Below are 12,236 nucleotides of genomic sequence, written 5' to 3'. Positions count from 1 at the left end.
AGTACAGATACCGCCTTTCGGTACTTAAGTACAGTAGTGAAGTAGTTCTACTTAGTTACAATACATCTCTGCAGGTAACACAGGGAGCCGTGGAGTGGCCCAGCAGCTTACACATGCTTTTGCAAATGTGTGCTAACTAAACCCCTGTTTTGACGCAAACTGTTAGACAGGTTCATTTGGTTGGTAAGCAAACTGGTTAGCAAATTGAACTGGGAATTTTATTTTTGTTTGTTTCATGTGCGTTGCCCTTGTGTTCTTTGCTATGAAGGCCAGTTATAGGTGGGGGCAGAGGCCATTTTCTTTGTTGGGAGGAATAGTACCCCGTCATTGGTCTAAGTGGGTGGAAGGAATAGTGCCGAGTCATGGGGAAAAGAAGCTTTGGGGTGGGGGGGGCTCTGCCAAAGCATCACCCCCCCCCCATGTTAAGGGCACGAGGCCTGGTATGGTTCAGGAGGGGGGTCTGATATGGTATGGTTACGGAATTTGGGGGGGGGGGGGGGGGCCATGCTTGTTTTTAGAAAAATAAAATTTGGGCGTAGGGTTCCCCCTAAAATCTATACCAGACCCTTCGGGGGTAGGGGGTGGGTTGGAAACCCTACGCTGGGTGTTTTTTTTTTTCCTCTATTTTTTTTTATTGGCAAATGTTTTTTTTATTCAGCTGTCAGCAAGGAAGCCCATTGACAGCTGATGACTGATCGGTTGCTAAGGACGCCGCGGCCGGCTTCTCGGCCCTGCTTACTAAGCTTTGCCCAATCAGGGCACAGAATGCACTGTACAGCACGCAGCGCATTGAAGGGCGTTCGGCGGGGTAAACAACCACAGAACACCCTGCAAATTTGAGTGTTCCCCAAACGGGGTGAACAGCCAATGTTTGGCCCCAACTCCTGCTTGGCCGAACGGTTTGCCCAACACTTGTGATAACGGTCAATGCTGGGCTTGACATTTTAATTACAGGTACTTATACAGCACTGACAATTTAGGCAGCGCTTTACAATAGGGATGCACCGATACTGTTTTTTTTTTTATTTTAAATCGGCGAGTATGAGTATTGATGCTTTAGGTCAAGTACTCGCCAATACAGAGTACCGATACTTTCTGGTGCGATTTACGTCCATACAAAATAAATGGGCACAAACCGCACTGCAAAAAATTGCATGCAATTTGAACAAGAATGTGGTTTCCTCCTCGCTCCTGTGTAAACCCAAGCTTGTCATAGTGATTTCAGCCTGAGTTCACACAGGAGCAGTGCGGGAAACCGCATGTGATTCGGACAGGACTTGCATTCCTGTTTAAATTGCAAGAGATTCTTTTTGCAGTGCAATTTATTCACATTCATTTTGTAAGGACGCAGATCGCACCGCAAAGTATTGGTTTAGGGAGCATTTTCCCAAGGACACGTGAAAATACTCTGTATCGGTTCATCCCTACATTATATATATTGTACATTCACATCAGTCCTTGCCTTTAGGGGAGCTTACAATTTAAGGTTCCTAAACCACTTCAATACCGGGCACTTTCCCCCCATGTCCTGCCCAGGCCAATTTTCAGCTTTCAGTGCTGTCGCACTTTGAACAACAATTGTGCCGTCATGTAACACTGAGAGCCGGTTCACATAGGAGCGACCCGACTTTCCGGGGCGACCTGTGAAGTCGCGGTGCACAGCACGCACCGCGACCTCGGAGCGGCATGCACAGACAATGCAGGTCGCTCCAGGTCGCCCCAAAGTAGTACAGGACCCTTTTTCTAAGTCGGAGCGACAACGGGTCCTGTGCTAATCTATGGCAGGCGACCCACGGCGACTTATCAGGCGACCAGGTCGCCTGACAAGTCGCCCCAGTGTGAACCGGCTCTGACAGAGACAGATAGAGCTTTCTTTTGGTGATTATTTAATCACCACTGGGTTTTTTATTTTTTGCTAAACAAATGCAAAAAAAAAATTAAAATTTTGGAAAAAAAAAAAAAAAAAAGAAAAGTTTTTCTTAGTTTCTATATAAAATGTTCTAAATAAGTAATTCTTCTGCTTCACAGAGGTGCGCTAATAAGGCGGCACTAATATGTAGCACTTATGGGCACTGATAGGCGGCACTGAAGTGCACTAACAGACGGCACTGATAAAGAGTCACTGTTGGGTACTAACAGGCATTACTGAAAAGCAGCACTGATGGGCACTGAAAGGCAGCGTTGATGAGGAGGCACTAATATGCAGCACTTATGGGCACTGCTAGGCAGCATTGCTGTGCACTGATGGGCACAAACAGGCAACACTGATGGGCAACGATGGCATCACTGGTGGGCCTGCACTGATAATCAAGTCACGGATTATCAGTGCAGATGTCCCCACTGATGAAAGACGTTTATCGACTCTCCTCTGCTCATGCGCGGTCAGCAATGTCAAGAACCGGCATTTCCTATTTACACTGTGATTGGACACAGCTCATCACAAGGTAAAGAGCCTACGTCATAGGCTCTTTACCATGATCGGTGATGCGGTGTGACCGAGAGACATGCTGCACCACCCATCACTGCGCTGCGCGCCCCCGGGGTCACACACAGAAGGCCTGTTCTAAATTACGTCATAGTACGTCCAGTCAGAACGGTAAAAGCCACTGACTGGCTGTCAATCCACTAAAGGCTGGGTGGCAAGGTGTTAACTAACATACATACACATACCAGGGCCAAATTAGAAAGGAGAAAATTACCTGGGTACTCCAACCAGGAAACCGGAGTACCCGGAGGAAGCCCACACAGGCACAGGGAGAACATGTAAACTCCAGGCCAGTAGTGCCGTGGTTGGGATTTGAACTGACAAGCCTACTGCTGCAAAGGTGGGAGTGCTAGTCAATGTGCTGCCCCACTTTAGGACAGAGACTAGAGGACCATGTTCTTTCTAAGCTACACAGCTGTGCTTTTTTGACTGGGTTCCACTTCAGTGAAGAACTACAAAAGAAAGTCAGAAGGCATTGACTGGCAGGAATGTATCTAACACAGACTGCACCCCTTTTACCCTGGTGACCAGTTACTAAAAAAACCAACTGCACCTACATTACGGTAATGAAGTACTGACAACGTTCATGCATCGTGCCAGTTCCTGCCATCTTTTCAATGGAAGGGGTTAACACAGAAAACAGCAGGTAAACATGATGTCACACAGAACACAAGAAATTAGGACTTTCCATTGTGATTTGACCACCCCCTTGGATAGACTTTTCCTCTCCTTGGGCTGCCTGTACTTGTCAGGTAGGATTAAACAAAATCCCGCTTCACATTCCTCCTGCAGCTACATCTTGCTTTTTTTCCTTCCTTCTCTGAAAGTTTTTTTTTCTTGTCTACTAAGTCTGGCCGGCCTTTACACAAATAGGCAGAGAAGCTCAAGAAGCTGAATTTTTAACCATTTTTTGTTTAGGCATGGGTAAAGTACAACACTATATACATACATAATATATATATATATATATATATACACATACATACATACATACATACATACATACATACATACATACATACATACATACACACAAACACAGTATCTCACAAAAGTGAGTACACCCCTCACATTTTTGTACTTATTTTATTATATCTTTTCATGTGACAACACTGAAGAAATGACACTTTGCTACAATGTAAAGTAGTGAGTGTACAGCTTGTATAACAGTGTAAATTTGCTGTCTCCTCAAAATAACTCAACACACAGCCATTAATGTCTAAACCGCTGGCAACAAAAGAGAGTACACCCCTAAGTGAAAATGTCCAAATTGGGCCCAAAGTGTCAATATTTTGTGTAGCCACCGTTTTTTTCCAGCACTGCCTTAACTCTCTTGGGCATGGAGTTCACCAGAGATTCACAGGTTGCCACTGGAGTCCTCTTCCACTCCTCCATGATGACATCACAGAGCTGGTGGATGTTAGAGACCTTGCGCTCCTCCGCCTTCCGTTTGAGGATGCCCCACAGATGCTCAATAGGGTTTAGGTCTGGAGACATGCTTATCTAGTCCATCACCTTTACCCTCAGCTTCTTTATCAAGGCAGTGGTTGTCTTGGAGGTGTGTTTGGGGTCGTTATCATGTTGGAATACTGCCCTGCAGCCCAGTCTCCGAGGGGAAGGGATCATGCTCTGCTCTTAGTATGTCACAGTACATGTTGGCATTCAAGGTTCCCTCAATGAACTGTAGCTCCCCAGTGCCGGCAGCACTCATGCAGCCCCAGACCATGACACTCCCACCACCATGCTTTACTGTAGGCAAGACACACTTGTCTTTGCACTCCTCACCTGGTTGCCGCCACACACACTTGACACCATCTGAACAAAATACATTTTTCTTGGTCTCTTCAGACCACAGGACATGGTTCCAGTAATCCATGTCCTTAGTCTGCTTGTCTAAGCAAACTGTTTGCTGGCTTTCTTGTACGTCATCTATAGAAGAGGCTTCCTTCTGGGACGACAGCCATGCAGACCAATTTGATGCAGTGTATGGTCTGAGCACTGACAGGCTGACCCCCCCCTCCCCCTCCCCCTCCCCCTCCCCCTCCCCACCCCCCCACACCTTCAACCTCTGCAGCAATGCTGGCAGCACTCATACGTCTATTTCCCAAAGACATCCTCTGGATAGGACACTGAGCGTGTGCACTCAACTTCCTTGGTCCACCATGACGAGGCCTGTTCTGAGAGGAACCTGTCCTGTTAAACCGCTGTATGGTCTTGGCCACCGTGCTGCAGCTCAGTTTCAGGGTCTTGGCAATCTTCTTATAGCCTAGGCCACCTTTATGTAGAGCAACAATTATTTTTTTCAGATCCTCAGAGTTCTTTGCCATGAGGTTCCATGTTGAACTACCAGTGACCAGTATGAGAGAGTGAGAGCGATAACACCAAATTTAACACACCTGCTCCCCATTCACACCTGAGACCTTGTAACACTAACGAGTCACATGACACCGGGGTGGAAAAATGGCTGATTGGGCCCAATTTGGGCTATTTCACTTAGGGGTGTGCTTACTTTTGTTGCCAGCGGTTTAGACATTAATGGCTTTGTGTTGAGTTATTTTGAGGGGACAGCAAATTTACACTGTTATACAAGCTGTACACTCACTACTTTACATTGTAGCAAAGTGTCATTTCTTCAGTGTTGTCACATGAAAAGATATAATAAAATATTTACAGAAATGTGAGGGGTGTACTCACTTTTGTGAGACACTGTGTGTATGTATGTATGTATATATATTTTTTTTTTTCTCTTTAACCGCTTGCCGCCCGCCCGCCGTCATATGACGGCGGAGCGGAGCGACCATTATCCTGGGCCGCCGTCATATGACGGCGGCACTTTAAGCAGGGCAGGCGCGCGATCGCGTGTGCGCCGCCCTGCACTGCCGGTGTCGGGGTGTCCCCGGGACACCCCCCGTCACCGGCAGGGGGGAAACAGCCAATGGGCGTGGCTGTTTCCCACGTGATCGGTTGTGTTCCAATGACACAGCCGATCACAATGAAGGCGGCCACCAGATGACCGCGCATGCGCGATCGGGAGCGCGCAGCGCGGTCATGTCGGTGGCACTGTGTTCCGTAGGAACACAGCTGTCACCGGCGGTAGTAAACAGTCACTGACAGTGACTGTTTACTATGTGATCGGCTGTGAATCCATTCACAGCCGATCAGAAAATGTAAACAAAGAGCAGTAACTCAGTGTTACTAGCTCTTCTCTCCTCATACAGTTTCCAGTGTGAGGGGAGAAGAGCTAGAAACATTGAGTTACTGCTCTGTACACATGTCACAAAGTAAAAATCACACTAATAAAGGTCCCCACACAGTCCTCAGCCCCCCCCAATGTCACCTGTCACCCAACAGTCACCTCATCAGTGCCCAGAAATTGACACCCATAACGTTCACATGTGAGCGCAGCGATCGCAGGCAGAATCACTGCGATTCTGCCCACGATCCGGAAATCATTGCAAATCGCGGGACGCCTGTGCGTTGCCCCTGATTTGCAATAGCACCCCAAACGCTGTGCGATGTTGCCGCCATTTCCGCCTGCCGAATCGCGGTAACATCGCGCAAACATCGCATGACGCCCAAAAAAGGTACAAGAGCTTCTTTGGAGCGTCATGCGTTGTTTGCGTGATGTTACCGCGATTCGGCAGGCAGAAATCGCAGCAACATCGCACAGCATTTGGGGGGCTATTGCAAATCAGGGGCAACGCACAGGCGTCCCGCAATTTGCAATGATTCCTGGATCACGGGCAGAATCGCAGTGATTCTGCCCGTGATCGCTACGCTCACATGTGAACATAGCCTAAAGTTCACCGGTCACCAGAGACTGCCATCAGTACCGCCGTGCACCATCGCCGTCACCTGTCACCCATCAGTGACCATCGCCCGTCACCTGTCACCCATCAGTGACCATCGCCCGTCACCTGTCACCCCATCAATCACCGTCACCTGTCACCCCATCAGTCATCGTCACCTGTCACCCCATCAGTCATCGTCACCTGTCACCCCATCAGTCATCGTCACTTGACACCCCATCAGTCATCGTCACTTGTCACCCCATCAATCATCGTCATATGTCACCCCGTCAGTGACTGTCACCTGTCACCCCATCAATCATCGTCACCTGTCACCTCATCAATCATCATCACCTGTCACCTCATCAATCATCGTCACCTGTCACCCCATAAGTCATCGTCACCTGTCACCCCATCAGTCATCGTCACCTGTCACCCCATCAGTCATCGTCACCTGTCACCCCATCAGTCATCGTCACCTGTCACCCCATCAGTCATCGTCACCTGTCACCCCATCAGTCATCGTCACCTGTCACCCAATCAGTCATCGTCACCTGTCACCCCATCAGTCATCGTCACCTGTTTGCCATATACATGCAATCACTTACTGACCGCCTAACGACTATATGCGTCGGCCATTAAAAGCTAAATACTGGGGTTATGGCAGCAGATAGCCCCCATAACCCCGGTATTTTTTGAAACGGCGGGCGGTCGGCTTTCAGATAAGGGTGGTCCTAGTGGCAGATTCGCCGCGGAATTACCCTTACGGTGCAGGGGAAGAGGTGCCCCCCCCCTCCTGCCGCGTCCCAGACGTTTTCCCAGCTTACCGGACCCGCCGGCAGCGGGGAAAACTATCCGGTCCCGGATCCTCAGAGACAGGAAGTCGAGTGAGGGCAAGATGGCCCTCACTCAACTCTATGGTCTTGGAGGACCGGAGCTACGTCAAAAGACGTTGCCTAGCAACCGGTTTAAAGGGCCGCTTTTTTTTTTTTGCTTTTTTTTTTCCTCTTTCAACAATTTTTTTTTTTTTTTCTTTTTTAGTGTAGTTGTGAGATGTGAGGTCTTTTTGACCCCAGATCTCACAATAAAGAGGACCTGTCATGCCTATTTCTATTACAAGGGATGTTTACATTCCTTGTAATAGGAATAAAAATGATCAAAACATTTTTTTTTTAAACTGTGTAAAAATAAAAAAATAATAAATAAAATAAATAGGAAAAAAAAAAAAAAAAAAATTTAAAGCGCCCTGTCCCCGTTAGCTCGCGCGCAGAAGCAAACGCATACGCAAGTCCCGCCCACATATGTAAACGGTGTTCAAACCATACATGTGAGGTATCGCCGCGATCGTTAGAGCGAGTGCAATAATTTGAGCCCTAGACCTCCTCTGTAACTCTAAGCTAGTAACCTGCAGAAATTTTTAAAATGTTGCCTATGGGGATTTTTAAGTACCAATGTTTGGCGCCATTCTGTGAGCATGCGCAATTTTGAAGCATGACATGTTGGGTATCTAATTACTCAGCGTAACATTATCTTTCACATTATGGAAAAAAATTGGGCTAAATTGACTGTTTTCTTATTTTTTAGTTCAAAAAAGTGAATTTTTTTCAAAAAAATCGCATTTGGAAGACTGCTGCGCAAATATGGTGTGATAAAAAATATTGCAACGATCTCCATTTTATTCTCTAGGGTCTCTGCTAAAAAAAAATATATAATGTTTGGGGGTTCAAAGTAGTTTTCTAGCAAGAAAAATGATTTTAGCTTGTAAACACCAAGTGTCAAAAATAGGCCCAGTCTTAAAGTGGATAAATGGACAACTTTGTGTAAAGCGCTACTTGGATGTGAGGCCTATGTATGTGGCCAGGCTGTGAAAAAGTGTTACACATGTGGTATCGCCATACTCAGGAGGAATAGCAGAATGTATTTTGGGGTGCAAGTTTTGCTATGTACATGCGATGTGTTAGAAATATTGCATAAATGGACAGCTTTGTGTAAAAAAAATGTGTTTTCATTTTCTTTCCACATTTTCCAAAAACTTGTGGAAAAAAAATGACATATTCAAAAGACTCATTATGCCTCAAAAATTATACGTTGGGCTGTTTGCTTTCCAAAATGGGGTCATTTTATGGGGGTTTCCATTGTCCTGGTGCTCCAGGGCCTTCAAAAGTGCGATAGGTTGTCAGGAAATGATATGTGTAATTTGTGCTCCTAGAATGCCGGACGCTGCTACTTGGATGTTAGGCCTCTGTATGTGGCCAGGCTGTGAAAAAGTCTCACACATGTGGTATCGCCATACTCAGGAGGAGTAGTAGAATGTGTTTTGGGGTGTAGTTGCAAGTATACATGTGCTGTGTGAGAGAAATAACCTGTTAATACGGCAATTTGTAAAAAATAAAAAAAAAATAAAAAATAAATCTTCATTTTGCAAAGCATTGTGGGAAAAAATTACAACTTCAGAAAACTCATCATGCCCCTTATTAAATACATTGGAATGTCTACTTTCCAAAAAGGGGTCATTTGGGGGGTATTTGTACTTTCCTGACCTTTTAGTGTCTCAAGAAATGAGATAGGCCTTCAGTACATCAGGTGTGATCAAGTGTGATAAATTTTCAATGAATAGCACCATAACTTGTGGACTCTATAACTTTCACAAAGACCAAATAATATACACTTATTTGGTTTTTTTTTTACCAAAGATAAGTAGCAGTATAAATTTTGGCCAAAATTTGTGAAGAAAAATGACTAATTTTCAAAATTTTATGACAGAAACAAAGAAAAATGCGTTTTTTCACGATATTTTCAGTCTTTTTTTATTTATAGCACAAAAAACCCAGTATTGATCAAATACCATCAAAAGAAAGCTCTATTTGTGTGAAAAAAAGGACACAATTTTTGTATGGGTACAGTGTTGCATGACTGAGTAATTCTCAGTCAAAGTGTGAGAGCGCTGAAAGCTGAAAATCGGTCTGGGCAGGAAGGGGGTGAAAGTGCACTGTAGGCAAGTGGTTAAAGACTCAACACTTGGGCCCCATTCACATCTAAGCCTTTTGTAGCTCGAAGCTTCAAAACACTGGAGAAGGAAAAAAAAAATTATTCTCCATTGAGTTGGTACGTGTCTCCACTCCAAGTCACCTGAAGCTCAAAAAATGTTCTGGTGCTTTTTTTTTTTTTTTGTAGCTCGATTTGGGCAGATTGGCACATTTTCAAAGCATTTTCCTCCCCCATAGAAATGCACTTTTTGTGAACTTTTGAGCGCTTTCGCACATTTTTTTGTGCGTTTTTGAGCAATAATAACATACAAATAATAATTAAAGAACTATAAACAAAAAATTACTAATAATAATAAAGAAAAAAAATAAATGAACCCCTAACTTTTAAAAATTAGTAACTAAACCTCAAACAATAACTTCAACAATGTTTAAAAAAAAAAAAAAACCCACACTAATAACCTTTACAAAAAATTGGAAATAAATAAAAATTGGATGAAAAAGCTAAAAAAAACAAAACAAAACATGACAAATGATGAAATTTATATTTTTCTCGACTGGCTAAAAGGAAAATGCCAAAGCTCAAAAGTGCTTTAAAAATTATGTACAAAAACACGCAAAAATGCTCAAAAATGTGCATAAAAACATGACAAAACACCCAGAAACACACGACACAGCTTTACAGGACTGTTGAATGCCCGTGTCCCCTGACATGCTGTGGCTCCTTCAGTTGGCTCCTATGTCACTACAGAACACAGCAGTGAGGTAGGAGTGGACAGAGCCACAGTGCTCAGCGGGAGGACACTTATGGAAGAGTCTGCTTGAGGCGGCAAAGCTTGGGCAGGTAGACAGGCCATGCCTACATTCACTCTCAGGAATGAGGACGTTCGACGCTCTCACCCTGAAGGCACTTCAAACAAACATACTGTATGCTGGGCTATGCTGTGTTACCTGGGTACAAAGATGGAGTTGTGTAGGAAATTCTCAAACATCTTCCTGTACTCAGCCTCATCTTTTTCCTTCTTCTTCTCCGCTTCAGTTTTGGGGCAGGCACAGCACATTCCCTTCTCTCCGGCATCAGTCTTGGTGGATTCCTTCTCACCCTCGGCATCAATCGTCTCGTTGGCATATTTTCGACTAGGAACTTTATCTGCAAAAAGACACATACAATCCAATGAATAATCACCAGAAACACTCACAACCTTGTCCTACAAACTATAAAAAAAAAGGAGAAAAAAAAGTCAGATGCATACCCATGTCTCAGAATGGGGTTTATTTACTTAAGCTGGAAAGTGCAAAATCAGGCTCACTTTCGCATAGAAACCTTCAGCTTCTAACCTCAGCTTGTTCAATTAAGCTTTGGAAATAAAACCTGGAAGCGGATTGGTTTCCATGCAGAAATTATTCTGATTTTGCCCTCTTCAGCTATAGTAAATAAACCCTTGAGTGTGCACAAATAGGTATATACCCAGAATCACACATCCCAGGGAATGAGTGGGTGAAGAAAATGAGAAGAGTGGATGAAGAGAGAAGGGCGGAGAAAGGGAAGGGAGAAGGGGAAGGGAGAAGGGCGGAGAAGGGGAAGGGAGAAGGGCGGAGAAGGGGAAGGGAGAAGGGCGGAGAAGGGGAAGGGATAAGGGCGGAGAAGGGGAAGGGATAAGGGCGGAGAAAGGGAAGGGAGAAGGGCGGAGAAAGGGAAGGGAGAAGGGCGGAGAAAGGGAAGGGAGAAGGGCGGAGAAAGGGAAGGGAGAAGAGCGGAGAAAGGGAAGGGAGAAGAGCGGAGAAAGGGAAGGGAGAAGAGCGGAGAAAGGGAAGGGAGAAGAGCGGAGAAAGGGAAGGGAGAAGAGCGGAGAAAGGGAAGGGAGAAGAGCGGAGAAAGGGAAGGGAGAAGAGCGGAGAAAGGGAAGGGAGAAGAGCGGAGAAAGGGAAGGGAGAAGAGCGGAGAAAGGGAAGGGAGAAGAGCAGAGAAAGGGAAGGGAGAAGAGCAGAGAAAGGGAAGGGAGAAGAGCAGAGAAAGGGAAGGGAGAAGAGCAGAGAAAGGGAAGGGAGAAGAGCAGAGAAAGGGAAGGGAGAAGAGCAGAGAAAGGGAAGGGAGAAGAGCGGAGAAAGGGAAGGGAGAAGAGCGGAGAAAGGGAAGGGAGAAGAGCGGAGAAAGGGAAGGGAGACGAGCGAAGAAAGGGAGTGAGAAGAGCAGAGAAAGGGAAGGAGAAGAGCAAAGAAAAGGGAAGGAGAAGAGCAAAGAAAAGGGAAGGAGAAGAGCAGAGAAAAGGAAAGAGCAGAGAAAAGGAAAGGGGAAGAGCAGAGAATAGGAAAGGGGAAGAGCAGAGAATAGGAAAGGGGAAGAGCAGAGAAAAGGAAAGGGGAAGAGCAGAGAAAAGGAAAGGGGAAGAGCAGAGAAAAGGAAAGGGGAAGAGCAGAGAAAAGGAAAGGGGAAGAGCAGAGAATAGGAAAGGGGAAGAGCAGAGAAAAGGAAAGGGGAAGAGCAGAGAAAAGGAAAGGGGAAGAGCAGAGAAAAGGAAAGGGGAAGAGCAGAGAAAAGGAAAGGGGAAGAGCAGAGAAAAGGAAAGGGGAAGAGCAGAGAAAAGGAAAGGGGAAGAGCAGAGAAAAGGAAAGGGGAAGAGCAGAGAAAAGGAAAGGGGAAGAGCAGAGAAAAGGAAAGGGGAAGAGCAGAGAAAAGGAAAGGGGAAGAATGGAGAAAAGGAAAGGAAAGAGGGAAGGAGCAGAAGAAGTGAAAGAAGAGAGAGGAGGAGAAGAGGAGGCGAGAAGAGGAGGCGAGAAGAGGAGGCGAGAAGAGGAGGCGAGAAGAGGAGGCGAGAAGAGGAGGCGAGAAGAGGAGGCGAGAAGAGGAGGCGAGAAGAGAGGAGGGAAGGGGAAGAGGAGGTGAGAAAAGAGGAGGAGGGAAGGGGAAGAGGAGGCTAGAATAGTGGAGGAGGGAAGGGGAAGAGGAGGCGAGAAAAGAGGAGGAGGGAAGAGGAAGAG

The 12,236-nt window shown here is 45.8% G+C and overlaps 1 protein-coding gene across 1 annotated transcript in view; it reads right to left on the bottom strand.

Moving 5' to 3' along the window:
- Positions 1-12,236, bottom strand: part of IGF1R (insulin like growth factor 1 receptor) — a 365,402-nt gene that overhangs the window by 77,924 nt on the left and 275,242 nt on the right. Inside the window, exon 10 of the mRNA XM_082253176.1 lies at positions 10,209-10,407. Within this exon, the coding sequence (XP_082109302.1) occupies positions 10,209-10,407 (199 nt within the window). The remainder of the gene's footprint in view (positions 1-10,208; positions 10,408-12,236) is intronic.

The sequence above is a fragment of the Pelophylax lessonae genome (assembly GCF_965119305.1).
Source record: "Pelophylax lessonae genome assembly, chromosome: 4".
Lineage (NCBI taxonomy): Eukaryota > Metazoa > Chordata > Amphibia > Anura > Ranidae > Pelophylax > Pelophylax lessonae.
This window is presented reverse-complemented; position numbering and strand designations above follow the sequence as displayed.